Source organism: Gigantopelta aegis, chromosome 4, assembly GCF_016097555.1.
Source record: "Gigantopelta aegis isolate Gae_Host chromosome 4, Gae_host_genome, whole genome shotgun sequence".
NCBI classification, from domain to species: domain Eukaryota; kingdom Metazoa; phylum Mollusca; class Gastropoda; order Neomphalida; family Peltospiridae; genus Gigantopelta; species Gigantopelta aegis.
Window position 1 is genome coordinate 35774864 of NC_054702.1, and position 18689 is coordinate 35793552.

At 36.7% G+C, this 18689-nt stretch overlaps 1 protein-coding gene across 8 annotated transcripts in view; it reads left to right on the plus strand.

The window, feature by feature from the left end:
- Positions 1-18689, plus strand: part of LOC121370475 (zonadhesin-like) — a 109901-nt gene that overhangs the window by 76358 nt on the left and 14854 nt on the right. For 7 of the 8 annotated variants that reach the window (XM_041495725.1, XM_041495724.1, XM_041495732.1 and 4 more), the window contains 5 exons: positions 2918-3049; positions 5215-5277; positions 5624-5755; positions 11674-11721; positions 17507-17629. In XM_041495725.1, the coding sequence (XP_041351659.1) occupies positions 2918-3049; positions 5215-5277; positions 5624-5755; positions 11674-11721; positions 17507-17629 (498 nt within the window). The remainder of the gene's footprint in view (positions 1-2917; positions 3050-5214; positions 5278-5623; positions 5756-11673; positions 11722-17506; positions 17630-18689) is intronic. The other variant, XM_041495731.1, reaches the window with a different exon arrangement.

Below are 18689 nucleotides of genomic sequence, written 5' to 3' on the forward strand. Positions count from 1 at the left end.
ACACCACACAACCGCAGTTTGTGAAAAAATACGGACGAGTAATTATTCAATGGTCCATTTACTTTTTGCAAATTTTGAATAAATTTATAAACCTTATTTGAAATAAAACATCATAGTTAATGCTATTTAAGAACCCAGACCTTTAAAATAAATATCAGTGTCATGGGGAAAAATAAAATAAATCTGGGGAAAATCCAGACGGGCAAGCTCCTCGCCTGCCTCATGCTGGCTATGCCATTGACGTCTTATAAATATATGACCACCGCAGACAGAAGAAGACAGCGGAGGCGGCTACCCTTGCCGTTGAAATTATAGAATTTATCTTTGTACAAAATATTTTGCACCAGCCTCGGTGGTGTCGTGGTTAGGCCATCGGTCTACAGGCTGGTAGGTACTGGGTTCGGATCCCAGTCGAGGCATGGGATTTTTACTCCAGATACCGACTCCAAACCCTGAGTGAGTGCTCCACAAGGTTCAATGGGTAGGTGTAAACCACTTGCACCGACCAGTGATCCATAACTGGTTCAACAAAGGCCATGGTTTGTGCTATCCTGCCTGTGAAGCAGTCACAACGATAGGAAATATTAAATGACCTTGCTTATTATATAGTTCTTTATTATTATTATTTTATTTTATTATTATTTTAAATAAAAATTATTATTATTATTATTATTATATTATTTTGACTTAACTTTAAAGACATTTACGTATACCTGTAGCAGGAGTTAGACTCAGTGATAAGGATTCCACACTTGACATTAAACGTGTCACAAACTTTGCAGCTACTCCTATGTCAGGTCCGGGGAGGCTGTCCAGATTTCAATGGCTCTACTGATGAAAATAAAGATGACATCGGCGCTCGTTTGGAATTCCCTTTGTTCAAAAGACTATTCCCTTTTAAAACTGAAACACTTATCCAACAATGATGTGGTTTCAACTTTTAACACATGATAACAAAAACTTTCTTCATGCAACACCGTTGTTTGAGCAAACAATCCTTTCATTTGTTTGTAAATACTCGACCAACACTTGAAATGTTTTACGTTTAAAACTTTAAACAACTAACTTACATCATACCTCAATATTATGTCACTTATAACAATGTGACAGCACACAAACCCTAATAATTTGTGATTTTAAGCCTCTGAATATGCATTTATTACAATAACTAAGAGGCAATAAAACAATTTAATTGGCAAATAATTATATCGTTGTTACTTTGATAACTTCATTTAATAGAAAGATTAAATGTTAATAATAAATTAAGCAGTTAAATACAGTTTATTGACATTGATAGGTTCATCCTGTATGATAATTACGAAGACTTTCTACTCCCCACCCTCATTCAATCATCCATTCATAACACAATAAAAATCCCAATAATAGATTACTCAGTCATGTATGACTACAGAAAAATCTTTATTCACACTCACACTTTAGCTCCTCTAAATATTTCTTTCTACCCATGTAACAATAAGATTCCCAAACATAGAAAGCTTATAAATTTACTATGTAGAAATCATATTATCTTCTCTCAAACCTCAAGAAATAAATAATAAATATTTACTCAAAACATTTCGGAATCCTCTCAATGGTCAATATAAAATAAGATTATCAATATTTTCTAGGTTTTACGGTACCGGTAATGTGAAACATGACAGTTTTCCCCCTACATTAAATACAAATTTACTATTCCATGAGTAATTTCCCAATTAAATTAATGCCTGACCGTTGTCAGTTCACATACAATAAGTCTACAAAACAATTAGGGGGCGATAGAGCCATTCACCAAACAAAATATAAAAAAATACAACACAACACAAAAATACAAAAATATACTTATCACCTTGGTTGAAAATTCAGAAGTGACATAATGTCATCACAAATCTTTGAATATTTCACAGAATGGCTCTCATTGGTCAAAATCAATCACCTGTTAACAAAATTAAATGATAATATTAATAGGACAAACTCGCATAACATCCCTTCGTGAAAATAACGAAGATCAACAACTTCAATCAATTCCATTTAAATATAGCCAAAAATTGCCAAAGATGGTCGAATGTTCGACACGATGGCGTATTCTGACAAAATTGTAATAAATAACTCTAGATTAATTATCATTCCTAATGGTTCCCAAAACTACAATATAATATTAAATTACTGCTAACATCCCCCCCTCCCCCCCAACTTACAAAACTTACTATTAATTAGAAAATCCCAATCAAAATATTACCTAAATATATGGTCTCATACCACACTTTTAATGAATAAAACATTGTAATAATCTTCCTGGTATCTTTGACAAGATAGCATTCTGATGCCAAGAACTGAGTATTAATGTGTGAGAAGGATGAGAAAAGATGTTAGTATTAGAAATTCAGATATTAAGGATAAAATCAAGAACCAAAAACAAAATCAGAAAAAGGACGGCAACTGAATCAGATTATTCAAGTGAAATAATTCCGGAAATATACAGATTTGTTACAGTATAAGCAAACAGCAGGTTTTAGTTGACAAAAAAGAAAGAAACGTATCGTGAATTGGTAGTATGTCATCATGAACATAATGGCATTCAAGATCTAGGGCCTAATTCACACAAATTAAGGTCTCTTAAGTATAGGCTCTGTTTAGACAATTAACAAAGCATCCTCTTTGCAAGTCTTTGCTAGATCGCAAAGTTGCGAGAATTTAGTGAATAAGGCCCTTGGTATCATTTTTTTTAATGCTTAAAGTAACTTTTTAATTGTTTTGCTGGGGAAGACCCAATATTACTGTGCCCCAGTTCTCCCCCCCCCCCCCCAAAAAAAAAATGTATTTAAAAAAAAAAAAATATATTTTTGTTTATATCAGGCCAGGTAGGCTTTGGAGATACTGTGATTTTTATATATATATATATATATATATATATTTATAGGACGATGTTACGAGGCCTCTGAACACTGGAAATTTTGTACTTACCATTACAATGTAAACAGAAAATACAAGTGTTTGAACCAGCAGTACCACGTACGCCAACTCTGTCCAGTGAGTTGTGGCCTGTGTCCAGGTAAGTTGCTGTTAAAGGCACTGACCCTAGTTAAGCCGGGTTTCATTAAAATGTGTACTGTGTGAAGACCGACATAGATGGTGTACCACAGATCTGCAAAGTTGAACAGGTTTTTCACTTGGTCAATCCAATGTAGACTGACACATGCCATGCTTGCCACCAAGTTCCCATAAAATGTTTTTTTTGTCGGTGGGTCCATAGGGATATGGGCTCCCATTTTTCTTGGGAAGTAGGCTGATTTTTGACAAAATTAAATGAAAATGCCTGAATCTGTATGACAACATTTATTAATTTTAGCTTTACTGCCAAAAAGCTACATATAGGGTTGCAAACGAATCTCAGCACATTTTTACATGGATTACAGCCAGTATTGTTTGTAGACTGATAAGAATACATGGTGAAATAGTTTCAGAAAATGCAGCCATTTTGCCTGAATATCTCCATCGTTGTTGCCCGAATTTGAGGATTTGCTCCAGCAATGAAGCTGTATAGTTAACCACAGCAGAATCTCATTGTTTCCAACATGGAATGGTCGACCATTCTGCTTCACTCGAACCAAGGACAAAGCTCTGAATTTCTGTTTAAGTAAACCCTTTTATTCTGCATTCAAGGGTTGAATAACACTTGGGTCAAATACTAACCTTCTCTCACACAATTATGTTAGTCCCATTGTCGGGGGGAAATCTATGTAATGAACAATATTTCACTCAAACCAGTAATCTATTAAATTTGAAACTGCAACAATATACCGTTCAGTGTCGCTTATTACATAACATGTACATATAGGTGCAAGTGGGAATCATTACGTGTGGCATCATTTCAGTCTTTAACACTTCGCATGATGTGTTAGCAGCTTACTTACTTTTGCGCATCGTCCCTTATGAGGCATAGGCCATTGACTACTGTATTAGCAGCTACACTAACTTAATTTACAACTGACCAATCATCAGTCACTTAGTCACATCAAGTTTCCAGTCAAATATTAATGTTGTCTCATCGCATGGGAGTCTAAAATTTCAAATTATTCAGAGAGATATATTGAGTCTATTTCATGTTGTTTTTTCAAGAACTTTAAGATGATTTTTTTTTGGGGGGAGGGGGGGGGGGGGGGGGTCACTGAGTGCATGATATATGAAAATCATATTATGGGTACATTTTAATTTGTTCTAAATGTAAATAAAATAATAAATTCAAGTTTAAAACAGATTTATAGTAAAGAGATTCAGTAAAACATGATTGTGAACTTGTTCCCTTTACAAATGGTTCCAGTACTAAGAATGTGGATGCCATTTATATTTTCACTGTGGGTATAAAAAGACTGAAAATACGGTTCCACCCAACATCACTTTAAATTTATGGTTTCTTTAAATCTGTATACATGTATTTCATTGTGATGCATATAATAAAAATCATTATTCGACAGAAAATACAAATCTGTTATTTATGAACCCCCAAAAAATTGATATTGAACAATATACTGTAGATCCTGAAATTAATGCATCACTAAATTAATGCAAGTGATGGTGCATGAACTAAAATGCAACATGAAATTAATGCAAGTGGCCTCCCTATTAAATATTATTTTTCTAATAACACATGTCTGTGTACTTTTCGGTTAAATCAGAGTTAAATGTCTCTTCAATGAGATCAACTCACTAACATGTTTGTGTACACATCAATTAACCTGTTTAGTCCTAAGTGTTTTTGGTGAGATCAACTCAAAGAATATTTTTGCAGCAATCATTTACCTAAATTGTATATATATTTGGCTAAACATTAACATGCATGTACGATTACAACTGTATCATCCTAAGATATGCCACAAGTTGCAGCGAACTTTAACAATAAAAACAAAGAAATGGTCGACCTCAGGATTAGCGTGCTAAAACTCATTCAGTCGAGATGGATTGTGTTGGCTTTTGCTGGACTATTGGACAATTTATCTGTCTGGCCTATGATGAATTATGGTCCAGTTTTATAAATGTATAGTGTGACATAGCTTGCTGGACTATTGCTGGATAAAACAAAAATAAATGCATCATATTGTTAATGCGAATAACACAAACTCGCGTTTTTCGCATTAATATTATGATCGTATTAATTTCAGGATGTACATGCATGTAACATTTTAGTGCTTAATATTACAATATCCATTGTGTTTCCAGGTATGACACGCCGTCCATTACCACCAGCTACTACAACACTTGACCCATGGACAGAATGGACAAGTTAGTAATGACGATACAGTATTTCTAGTTAATTACAATAGTTGAATTGTTGTTTTCATTTTAAGCATAGGCTGTTATGGTTAAAATTTTATTTTTATTTTTATCTTGGTTAGTGGTGGGGGTGGGATTTAGTTCAGTCGGTAGAGTGCTCACTTGAGATGCTTGTGTAATGTACAGGATCGAACCACCTCTGTGGATCCATTCAACTGATTCACCTTCTTTTTTTTTTTGGCTGAAAAAGACTCAATAATGACTATGCCTCAATTCTCACCCCCCCCCCCCCCCCTCCAATTCTTTTATCCTTGGAGTTACTGTGATTTAAAAAAAATTGTTTTAATGTTTATAGGACCATGTCATGATGTTCCAAACCACCGGATTTTGTGTGCTCAGCAATACAAAGAAAACAGAAGATTCCGGTGTGCGAACCAACCGTACAGTATACGCCAAATGTGTCTATTTAGTTGTGGCCTGTGTTCAGGTAAAGTGTGTTTTATTGCTGTTAGAGGCACTGACCCTAGTTAAGCCGAGTTTCATTAAAATGTGTACTGGGTGCAGACCGACATAGATGCTCTAGAACAGATCTGCAAAGTTGAACAGGTTTTAACTTGGACAATCAAATGCGGACTGACACAGCCTGTTTGCCATCATGTTCCATAAAATGTGTATTTGGTCTGTGTCGATGTGGGTCCATACACATACAGCTCCGATTTTTCTAGGAGAGGTGGCTGATTTTTGCCCGAATTAAACGAGAATGCCGAAATCTGGATAACAACATTTATTCATTTTAGCATTACATCCAGAAAGCTAGTGTTGTAAATAAATCAGTAAACATTGTTACATAGATTACAACAATTATTGTTGTTAGAATGATGGAAATACATGCTGAAAAGATTTCAGGCCAGCTAATTTTTCTCAAATATCTCTTATAATTTTTACCCAAATATAAAGATTTGCTCCAGCATTTGAGGGCCAGTTGTAACCCTCCTCCCCTCACCCCCGCTTCATATGAGTGGGTCAGACAATCAGGCACATGTTACATATTTAACAAAAAGCAGGTTTTACTAGACTAATAAATAATTTAACCATCAAAATTGAAACAATTTTATTTTTTAATCATTTAGAATGAATTAGCCATATTTATTTTCTTAAAGGAATGCTAAAGCAAGGCTTTTAGACTGGTGTGCATATTCAACGATACATAATGCACATTATTGCTTAATATCAACAAGTATAATCGTATAGTTAATTAATAAAACAGTTAAATGTGACAGCTGTTATATATAACGGGCACAGCCATTTTGTACCATCCCAGTGAATACGCCCTCTGGCAAGCTGGTAGTTACGTAATACCTAACGTGTCATATCAGGAATTAGTCTTCAAACTGAAGAAACAAAACATATCCTGATTTTTGCAGATGCATAGCAATGTTCTGTAATAATATCTATCCCAGTAACACAGCAACATGTATATGTGTTTTATTTTTCAATACAAAATAAACCACCATTGTCAAAGTGTTAAAATAACTATTATATTTTGTATATAAATTAACCCACGTACTGAAATAATAGTCAGAGTGTTTTCTTGCTTAATTGGTCTTTTCTTTCCGTGGCCTGTACCTGTGGTTCTTGATTGGCAGGTGTATATTTAGACAGTCCCTAGACACTGTGTCTAGACACACTAAAAAGACGTGCCTCTTTTATTAAGATCACAGGGTATTGTGTGATAACCTTAAATTGCAATGGACTTTACCAGCTTTATTACTGTAAGTAATTCTGTAAAACCCTCGATTAAGTAGACTTTCCCATCTAAAATCACAAAACTGACCAATTACGTAGTCCCATGCATAGAAAAGAAAATTATCACTTGGGTATTGTGAGTGGTCGTTTTTGCTCGAATGTATCCTACCAATATAAGGCCTAATAATATGCATTTTTTCTTTGGATTTAAAAAAACACAAAAAAATACTATAACTCTATTTCGTTATATTGATGCAAATTGAAATATATTTAGTTAAATAGTTTATTATACTATCAAGTCATTTATGTTGTTTTACAAGTCAGGTTGATGAAAGCAAAGCACCTTATCGTAAATTAGAGCATTTGTTTACACTGTGCATAATAGAGAAGTTGGACCTGAGCTGACGTCACTTCACCCCAAGCTATACCACCGGACGTCACAAAAACGAAACAAAATGGCTGCCCCCAGTTAGCAGGAATAATCACGTTTTTTTATTAATTCTAAAAGTACGCGTTTTTCATTTGTTAAAGTGTCAGTATGTGTTGGTGGTCTGGGTATGCATCTTTCCAACACATAAGGCTCTTGTTGGAGTTTAGTGTACCTTTAAGAATCACATGCCATTCCTCTCGTCTACATCACATGCCATTCCTCTCGTCTACATCACATGCCATTCCTCTCGTCTACATTACAAATCCAATGTGTTTCTTGTTGTGTTTGTAGTAGCTCAAAACAAATGTTTTGTGTATAACAGAAATGGTACAAGAAGGAACTGCATGGATTAGTTTACGATATATTGGGTGACCCTCCAAAAAAAAAAAGTACTCCTGTTTAATGATTATTCATTTAAAGGAACAGTCCTGAGTTTACAACCATTGTAAAATGTTTCCGACCAACAGAGCCTTTTCGTTGACTTAACATACAAATTAAATACATTTTGTTATTCAAAATATCAGTGTCTGTATTTACAGGCTAGGTGTTTGTTGTTGTCCTAATGCTTGTACTAAGTAGCCCAAACTGGATTTAACCTCCCAATAATTTTGTAAGTAAGAAAAAATATATAGGCTCCAATCACGAATTAAGGTAAAAAACTAAGTGCTACAAACCTTAGTATATGACCACAAACACATTCGATATACAGACACTGGTATTCTAAACAAGAGACCAGCCTCAGTGGCTTCATGGTTAGGCCATCGGTCTACAGGCTGGTAGGTACTGGGTTGGGATCCCAATCGAGCCATGGGATTTTAATAAAAACCCTGAGTGAGTGTTCCGCAAGGCTCAATGGGTAGGTGTAAACCACTTGCACCGACCAGTGAACCATAACTGGTTCAACAAAGGCCATGGTTTGTGCTATCCTGCCTGTGGGAAGCGCAAATAACAGATCCCTTGCTGCCTGTCGTAAAAGAGTAGATTATGTGGCGACAGCGGGTTTCCTCTAAAAAAAACCAGTGTCAGAATGACTATATGTTTGACGTCCAATAGCAGATGATAAGATAAAAAATCAGTGTGCTCTAGTGGCATCGTTAAATAAAAACAAACTTTACTTTTAAACAAGAAAATGTATTTAGTATGAAATAGTAGTCGCCAACAAGGCTCAGTTATTGCAAACATCTTACAATGGCTGCAAACTCGGGAGAGTCCCTTTAACAAGTATTAACACCAGGAAATAATAGTTTGCACTTGATATCATATGGATGTACCATAGCACCGAATACCTTACAAATAATGACAGAATCAAAACTGCATGCATTTCAAAATATGTGATGCTGTCGTTAGGGATGGGACAGTTCGGGTTTTTTCATTTTTGGTTCGGTTTTCGGTTTTTGGTTCACAGTTCGATTTAATCGCGGTTCGGTTTATTCATGATATGTTTTGCAAGTAGTACAAGTACGCCAGTTATCATACATACATTTTTATAAACTATTTTAAGAGAAACACATTTAATTTTTAATGGTCATTTGTAAAATAATTCTAAATATAAAATTATATCTTGACAAGAAAACAAAAATTGCATTTTTACCATGCCATGTTAGCGTGTTGGGTCAGGGATACTTGGGCAATGAGTTCCCCAGGATTTGAGTTCAGAGAGTTGGCAAAATAATTTGGGGGTGAGAAATTCAGATGCATTTTGGCGTATATAATATATGGGTGTGACTGTGGTCATATACACATTATAGAACTTTAAAAGAAAGACATATGTCAAGACATATTTCTGTAATGTTTATTATTACTTTGATGATTTCAAATCTTTGATGAGAAGTACAAATGTAAATATATTTTTTAAAAGTACAAATACATAAACAAAACCCGGAATGAACCGTGGTTGGAAATTGGGAAATGGTGCATCGAATGATCATCCCATCCCTAGCTGTCGTACTTAGGGTGATGCATGTGTTGTACATATTGAGTACTGCTGTCTGTGATGAAATCTGTTAGTCAGGTGCCACCTGTCAAATGCAGGTAGCCTCTCAGATTATGTTATGACTTATTTTCATTGCCATGTGTCTGATAGTTATACAGATCAATTATCCAAGATTTTTGAAAATGGTGTTCGGTGAGGGTGATAAAGCTACAATTGAAGCTATATGTAGTTTTACTTTAAAAAAGTGTTTTATTTAACGATGCACTCAACACATTTTATTTACGGTTATATGGCGTCAGACATATGGTTAAGGACCACAGATTTTGAGAGGAAATCCGCTGTCGCCATTACATGGGCTACTCTTCCGATTAGCAGCAAGGGATCTTTTATTTGCGCTTCCCACAGGCAGGATAGCACAAACCATGGCCTTTGTTGAACCAGTTATGGATCACTGGTCGGTGCAAGTGGTTTACACCTACCCATTGAGCCTTGCGGAGCACTCACTCAGGGTTTGGAGTCGGTATCTGGATTAAAAATCCCATGCCTCGACTGGGATCTGAACCCAGTACCTACCAGCCTGTAGACCGATGGCCTGCCACGACGCCACCGAGGCCGGTTTTTACTTTAAACAGATGGGCAGCAGAACAAATACTAAAGGAATATTTTAGAAAACATTGAAAGATTAGTTCTGTAAACTGTCTTATTAAGAATGTTAATTTAACGTTGTTAAAAACACTGGATCGACAAGAGTCTGGGGTCAGTTAGTGAGCAGGATGTGGTGGACACATTGATCATCCTTTTATTAATAAGTAAAACAAGGTAAAGAAAATGTGAAACAGCTTTCTGGCATTACATGTTTTTAATCTGTCAGTTTTTAAAAGGCATTCAATGGGTAATACCCATATGATATCAGGTGCAAAATATTATTAACCTGGCCTGGTACTTATAGAATGTTTAGAGTCTTGACTCGAGACTAATAGAGTCTGAGACAATAACGTCATGGCAACGCCATACAAATTATATGTGAGTGATGTCATTAGAGATTGAGTCTGGACTCTAAACGTTTTATAAGCACAGGCCCTGATGTCAGTACTTTCCAAGTTATTAATCAGTAAAGTGGGGCACAGGTTTTTGCTGGCCACCCAGTAATAACACTTAAAAAGCCATCAGTAGGGCTATGATCATGAACTATGACTAACAGACAATGCAAAATCACTCTTCTACACAAGTGAAGTTAAAAGGATTGATATTTCCGAAAATTAACAAGATGACAGGTTCATACACATTTGTTACAAGATGACAGGTTGACTACACATTTGTTCCCAGGTAATTAAGGACAATCGATCCAGACACCTGTTCAGGGATTTTAGCAGGGTTAGATGCGGTATTGGGGGTGGGTTTGTCTAGACAGTGGTGAGCAAAGTTTATACATGTAGATGGGTTCAGTCATGCTCCACCAAAAAAAATATACTTAAAAGAAACAAAATTTGCCTTAATTAGCAGGAAGGAGTTTTGACCTCCCCCCAACCCCCCCCCCCCCCAAAAAAAAAACCCACAACAAAAACCCACCCTCCCCATACACATGCTCTTGTAACCTGATTAAAAACAGCTCAACTGGTCTTTAAGTTTAATCTATCATAATAATATGCTGGTTACAGTCTAGTTAATCTAATTTTAGTTAGATTGTATTCTGCCATTGTGAGGTTACCTGGATATGAGTTTCAGTGGGCTGCTTTCAGATCCACTGGTGATAGTTGTATGTATGTATGTATGCCCACAAATGACTGTCAGGTCAGATGTCGGAATTAACGTGCTTATATCAATTTAATGTTCAAGCACGCTCATTGCGAGCACGATTTCTGACTAGGGATAGTTGTAGACATTTGAGCTGATTTTAATTAAACTGCAGGTGGTGTAGTGGTTAAGCCACTGGTAGGTACTGGGTTCGCCTCTTGGTACCGGCTTCCACTCAGAGTGAGTTTAACAACTCAAATGGGTAGGTGTAAGGCGACTACACCTACTTCTTTCTTACTAACTACTAACCCAGTGTCATGGACAGACAGCCCAGATAGTTGAGGTGTGTGCCCAGGACAGCATGCTTGAAACTTAATTGGATAAGTATAAACAAATAGACTGCAGGTGCCGATTTAGGTCAAAGAGGCAATTTTGTTTATCACTGAACAACATTACATTAATGTTTTTTGCCCCCACCCATCTCCCCACACCATAATTATAAATCCTAAATCTGTGCCTGGTTTCAACGCTTGACATTATACAGCATCTTTTATCTTTCCAGAACGTTCCTACATTACTTCCACGACTCGACCAATTATGGTAGTGCGAGGTTGGTATTTCTATCAATGATATTAATTTTGCAGTGGGAAATTAAAAGTCATAGACATGTTTTCTTGTACAAAAAAAGAAGAAAAAAAAAGAGCCAATTTCACGAAACATCTTAAGTTTACTTTTGTGATTAGCAGTTATGGTATACCTGTTGTGCGTTTACATGTGTTTGGCATCTATGTCATGCAGAAAATTATATCAACATGGATCACTGTAAGGAAAAAAGAATGAAAGATTTATTCTTCAAACTATATTTATTTGTATAATATGAACTGTAGCCACTAGGGGAAACACTGGGTTTAGTCGTAGATCTATGTTTATGTGCAAAACTGTGTTCGCAATGTTTGTGAAATTGGTCCCAGTGTAGAAAGTATTAATTAATCACAGAAAATTAACCAAGTGACAAAATTTATTTATATATCGGTAGTGCCTTAGTGTGGTATAAGTGGGGTGTATCTTCATCAAAGAATGGTTCGTAATTTATTACATTTTAGAAGATCCTTACATAGATGAAATATTTTGCTTGCCTGATGTGTGGTCAGTCTAGGATCGATTTGGGTTGTTGGGCCCACTTGGCTGTTTTTTTATTCCATCCAGTGCACTACGACATACAAGTATATCAAAGGCTGTAGTATATGCTTTTCTCTGTGCATATAAAAGATCCCTTGCTACTAGTGGAAAAATGTACCAGGTTTCTTCTCTTAAGACTAAGTCTAAATGTCAAAAACCGACGTAAATATAATGTTTTGAGTGTGTTAAAAAAAAAAATTGTTTTATTTAACGACGCACTCAACACATTTTATTTACGGTTATATGGCGTCAGACGTATGGTTAAGAACCACACAGATTTTGAGAGAAAACCCGCTGTCGCCACTACATGGGCTACTCTTTCGATTAGCAGCAAGGGATCTTTTACTTGTGCTTCCCACAGGTAGGATAGCACAAACCATGGCCTTTGTTGAACCAGTTATGGATCACTGGTCGGTGCAAGTGGTTTACACCTACCCATTGAGCCTTGCGGAGCACTCACTCAGGGTTTGGAGTCGGTATCTGGAGTAAAAATCCCATGCCTCGACTGGGATCCGAACCCAGTACCTACCAGCCTGTAGACCGATGGCCTGCCACGATGCCACCGAGGCCAGTCTGAGTGTGTTAATGTTAAATAAAACATTTCCTTCCATATGTCAAAATTACCAAATGTTTGACATCCAATAGCTGATTATAAATACATATAAATAAATGTGCTCTTGTGGTGTCATTAAACAAAACAAACTTTACATGAAATATTTGTAAGAAGAGCAGGTATTAGTGGGTTTTAGTGTACAGGGGTGGTGTGGGTACACATGAAATATTTGTAAAAAGAGCAGGTATTGGTGGGTTTTAGTGTACAGGGGTGGTGTGGGTACACATGAAATAGGTTTGTAATACTTGTAAGAAGAGCAGGTATTAGTGGGTTTTAGTGTACAGGGGTGGTGTGGGTACACATGAAATATTTGTAAGAAGAGCAGGTATTAGTGGGTTTTAGTGTACAGGGGTGGTGTGGGTACACATGAAATATTTGTAAGAAGAGCAGGTATTAGTGGGTTTTAGTGTACAGGGGTGGTGTGGGTACACATGAAATACTTGTAAGAAGAGCAGGTATTAGTGGGTTTTAGTGTACAGGGGTGGGGTGGGTACACATGAAATACTTGTAAGAAGAGCAGGTATTAGTGGGTTTTAGTGTACAGGGGTGGTGTGGGTACACATGAAATACTTGTAAGAAGAGCAGGTATTGGTGGGTTTTAGTGTACAGGGGTGGTGTGGGTACACATGAAATACTTGTAAGAAGAGCAGGTATTAGTGGGTTTTAGTGTACAGGGGTGGTGTGGGTACACATGAAATACTTGTAAGAAGAGCAGGTATTAGTGGGTTTTAGTGTACAGGGGTGGTGTGGGTACACATGAAATACTTGTAAGAAGAGCAGGTATTGGTGGGTTTTAGTGTACAGGGGTGGTGTGGGTACACATGAAATACTTGTAAGAAGAGCAGGTATTGGTGGGTTTTAGTGTACAGGGGTGGTGTGGGTACACATGAAATACTTGTAAGAAGAGCAGGTATTGGTGGGTTTTAGTGTACAGGGGTGGTGTGGGTACACATGAAATACTTGTAAGAAGAGCAGGTATTGGTGGGTTTTAGTGTACAGGGGTGGTGTGGGTACACATGAAATACTTGTAAGAAGAGCAGGTATTGGTGGGTTTTAGTGTACAGGGGTGGTGTGGGTACACATGAAATACTTGTAAGAAGAGCAGGTATTGGTGGGTTTTAGTGTACAGGGGTGGTGTGGGTACACATGAAATACTTGTAAGAAGAGCAGGTATTGGTGGGTTTTAGTGTACAGGGGTGGTGTGGGTACACATGAAATACTTGTAAGAAGAGCAGGTATTGGTGGGTTTTAGTGTACAGGGGTGGTGTGGGTACACATGAAATACTTGTAAGAAGAGCAGGTATTGGTACACATGAAATACTTGTAAGAAGAGGGTGTACAGGGGTGGTGTGGGTACACATGAAATACTTGTAAGAAGAGCAGGTATTGGTGGGTTTTAGTGTACAGGGGTGGTGTGGGTACACATGAAATACTTGTAAGAAGAGCAGGTATTGGTGGGTTTTAGTGTACAGGGGTGGTGTGGGTACACATGAAATACTTGTAAGAAGAGCAGGTATTGGTGGGTTTTAGTGTACAGGGGTGGTGTGGGTACACATGAAATACTTGTAAGAAGAGCAGGTATTGGTGGGTTTTAGTGTACAGGGGTGGTGTGGGTACACATGAAATACTTGTAAGAAGAGCAGGTATTGGTGGGTTTTAGTGTACAGGGGTGGTGTGGGTACACATGAAATACTTGTAAGAAGAGCAGGTATTGGTGGGTTTTAGTGTACAGGGGTGGTGTGGGTACACATGAAATACTTGTAAGAAGAGCAGGTATTGGTGGGTTTTAGTGTACAGGGGTGGTGTGGGTACACATGAAATACTTGTAAGAAGAGCAGGTATTGGTGGGTTTTAGTGTACAGGGGTGGTGTGGGTACACATGAAATACTTGTAAGAAGAGCAGGTATTGGTGGGTTTTAGTGTACAGGGGTGGTGTGGGTACACATGAAATACTTGTAAGAAGAGCAGGTATTGGTGGGTTTTAGTGTACAGGGGTGGTGTGGGTACACATGAAATACTTGTAAGAAGAGCAGGTATTGGTGGGTTTTAGTGTACAGGGGTGGTGTGGGTACACATGAAATACTTGTAAGAAGAGCAGGTATTGGTGGGTTTTAGTGTACAGGGGTGGTGTGGGTACACATGAAATACTTGTAAGAAGAGCAGGTATTGGTGGGTTTTAGTGTACAGGGGTGGTGTGGGTACACATGAAATACTTGTAAGAAGAGCAGGTATTGGTGGGTTTTAGTGTACAGGGGTGGTGTGGGTACACATGAAATACTTGTAAGAAGAGCAGGTATTGGTGGGTTTTAGTGTACAGGGGTGGTGTGGGTACACATGAAATATTTGTAACAGAAGAGCAGGTATTGGTGGGTTTTAGTGTACAGGGGTGGTGTGGGTACACATGAAATATTTGTAAGAAGAGCAGGTATTAGTGGGTTTTAGTGTACAGGGGTGGTGTGGGTACACATGAAATATTTGTAAGAAGAGCAGGTATTGGTGGGTTTTAGTGTACAGGGGTGGTGTGGGTACACATGAAATATTTGTAAGAAGAGCAGGTATTAGTGGGTTTTAGTGTACAGGGGTGGTGTGGGTACACATGAAATATTTGTAAGAAGAGCAGGTATTAGTGGGTTTTAGTGTACAGGGGTGGTGTGGGTACACATGAAATATTTGTAAGAAGAGCAGGTATTAGTGGGTTTTAGTGTACAGGGGTGGTGTGGGTACACATGAAATATTTGTAAGAAGAGCAGGTATTAGTGGGTTTTAGTGTACAGGGGTGGTGTGGGTACACATGAAATATTTGTAAGAAGAGCAGGTATTAGTGGGTTTTAGTGTACAGGGGTGGTGTGGGTACACATGAAATATTTGTAAGAAGAGCAGGTATTAGTGGGTTTTAGTGTACAGGGGTGGTGTGGGTACACATGAAATATTTGTAAGAAGAGCAGGTATTAGTGGGTTTTAGTGTACAGGGGTGGTGTGGGTACACATGAAATATTTGTAAGAAGAGCAGGTATTAGTGGGTTTTTAGTGTACAGGGGTGGTGTGGGTACACATAAAATATTACAGCCACCGGAATATGGAACGGACTAATTATAGAGTTAGATTAACCTCATTAAAATACAACTGCTAAAATTCATCTGTCCTCTACACGTGAATTGTCTAGTAAAATCAACTGTTGCCAGGAACCTATCTCTTTGTTTGGGCTGTTGTATTCACTTCCCTTGGGCTGTTGTATTCATTTCCCTTGGGCTGTTAATTGTGTCCATTTTCCTTGGGCCGTTATATCCACTTTCCTGGGTCAATGGAAGTCACATGATTAGTGATATTCATATCACAAGACAGATTATCATTTATTGGTACAATAAAACCCCTCTAAACCAGACACCCTAGTGACCAAGTAAAATGTCTGGTTTCAAGTAGTACATGTATCTGGTTTAGAGAGGGTCCAGTTTAGAGAGGTTTCACTGAATTTAGTTAAAAGTTATGAACTGTAATCCTTGAGACAAAACCTTTGCATAAATGTCTCTCTATATATGGGGGTGTGAGACATTTTACAATTTATAATAAATGTCAGCAAATTGTTATGACCATTTAAAGCTACAGGCTGTACTTAATTATTAGACAGTGTAAACTATTTTTTCGTCTATCACAGCTTTTTCACAGTTAAATTATACATTATAGTCCGTTTGCTTGAAAAAGGAACAGATGAATAATTGGCATATATATATAACACTTATAAAAAAACATTATTACTGGTAAGTATTAAATCCATACCAACTCCCAAAAAAAAGAAATTCAGTGTAAATAAAAAAGTGTTTTTTTACAAATTATCAAATTTATTTTACAATGCAGGGATGAAGACAACTGATGGAACAGCCAACTATGAGAAAGCATGGTTCTACCTTTAGTCTCCATGTACTAGCTGCATTATGGATTACTTTGATAGCAATGCAGCTAAAAGGCTGTTTTAGCATTTTGTCTTCACCCCTGTATTCAAAATGAGATTAATCTATATAATTTGATGACAATTTGTTAAGAAACATTTTTATTTACACAGATAGGTTTAGTAAAAAATGTTTTTTGAGTTGATATGGGTTTAAAACTCAGTAATATGTTTTAATATAAGATTTAACCAGGGTTTCTACCAGAGTAAAAGGGTATGGCACCATGCATACCCAAATATTATTATTTTTAAGTTAACTTTTTCACAAAATGAATTACTCTTATCATTACTGTATGATTTTCTTAACCCTAACCCTAAACTTAAGCCATTTTTATTCTGGGGGATGCCCCACTCAATTCCGTAGCGCCATACCCAAAATTTCTTTCTCAAAGAAGCACTGTTAACATTATTCATTATAGAGTTATATATGCCACTTCATTGGTTCCCTTTTCACACAAATGGACTATATATACAGTATATATATATACTTAAAACCTTTTATTTCTGTTATCAATTTTGGCAAATCCAATGCTTTTTCTGGTCACCTGGGTGTTTGTGTAGTAATGCAAAATTAATTTTATGTGAAACCAACAAGTAGGTGTTTCTGTCATTTGGGTAGTTGCTTTGATATCATGATACTATGATGTATTTTTTCTGTAGGACCATGTGCAGATAACCCTAGAAGATCCACATTTTGTGCATCTGTGCGTAAAAAAGGTCTGTGTCACAAATTACGTTATGTGACGCGAAAAGACTGCCCGTGGACCTGTGGTCACTGTTCAGGTATTGAGTTTTTTGGGATAAGAATCATGTGCAGATATGGAGGATCCCACGGGGTGTATCCCACCTTTATCAGCTAACACTAGCTGCTCCTTTTGATGTCTATGGTCAGAAACAGGCATCAGAAGAGTTAAAGTTTGTTTTGTTTAAGGACATCACTAGAGCACATTGATATATTAATCATCCGCTAATGGATGTGAAACATTTGGTAATTTTTGACATACATGTATAGTCTGAGTATTGTGGCCCACACCAAAATCTCACCCATGGAAAACTGCCCTATATTGTTGTATTTTCCAGTACTCAAAAAAATTAAATGTAAATAGTCAAAGCTGCAGGCTTACATCACAAGACATATCATTTTGGTCACTGACAGGACATTTATAAATTTAACTTTTCAATGTAGTGATATAGAGATTGCAGGATAAAATAATTTTTTACATCATTTGCAATTTCTACCCACTTAGTATTGATACTGAATGGGTAGAAATTGCAAATGATGTAAATATTACCTATGGAATAGGTAATTGTGACAAACATTTATAGTACAGCAAAGCACTTTTAGAATGAATTTAACACTCTTACAACAAATTACTGGTTAGAATGAACTGTTTGTAAAGTCCTGTTTTCCCCTATGTAGTATTAATAAATTTTAATGTACCGTATAGAACAAACTATGTATAGCAAATTAACTGTTGTTTGTCAAAATTGTGAATTTGAAGGTAAAATTAGTGTATATACAACGAACTGATCATAATTTTTATCTTATTTGTATCTTATCAATCAGTAGCATTGATGGCAGTGTATCCAAAATGACTGCACTGATTATAATTCTTGTGTTTAAATTTTAAAAATCCAAAATGGCCGACTTCCTGAATGAAAATAAAAAAGGTTAACGTCTGCAAATGTGTATATTATAACGAACTACTGCTGTAATGAATTGATGTGTCTGATCCCTTGCAGTTCGTTATAAGAGTACTTTACTGTAATATCGTTAACATCCAATGACCAATGTTTTAACATGATTCTTATCATTAACATCCAATATTTTAAAGCAAATGAG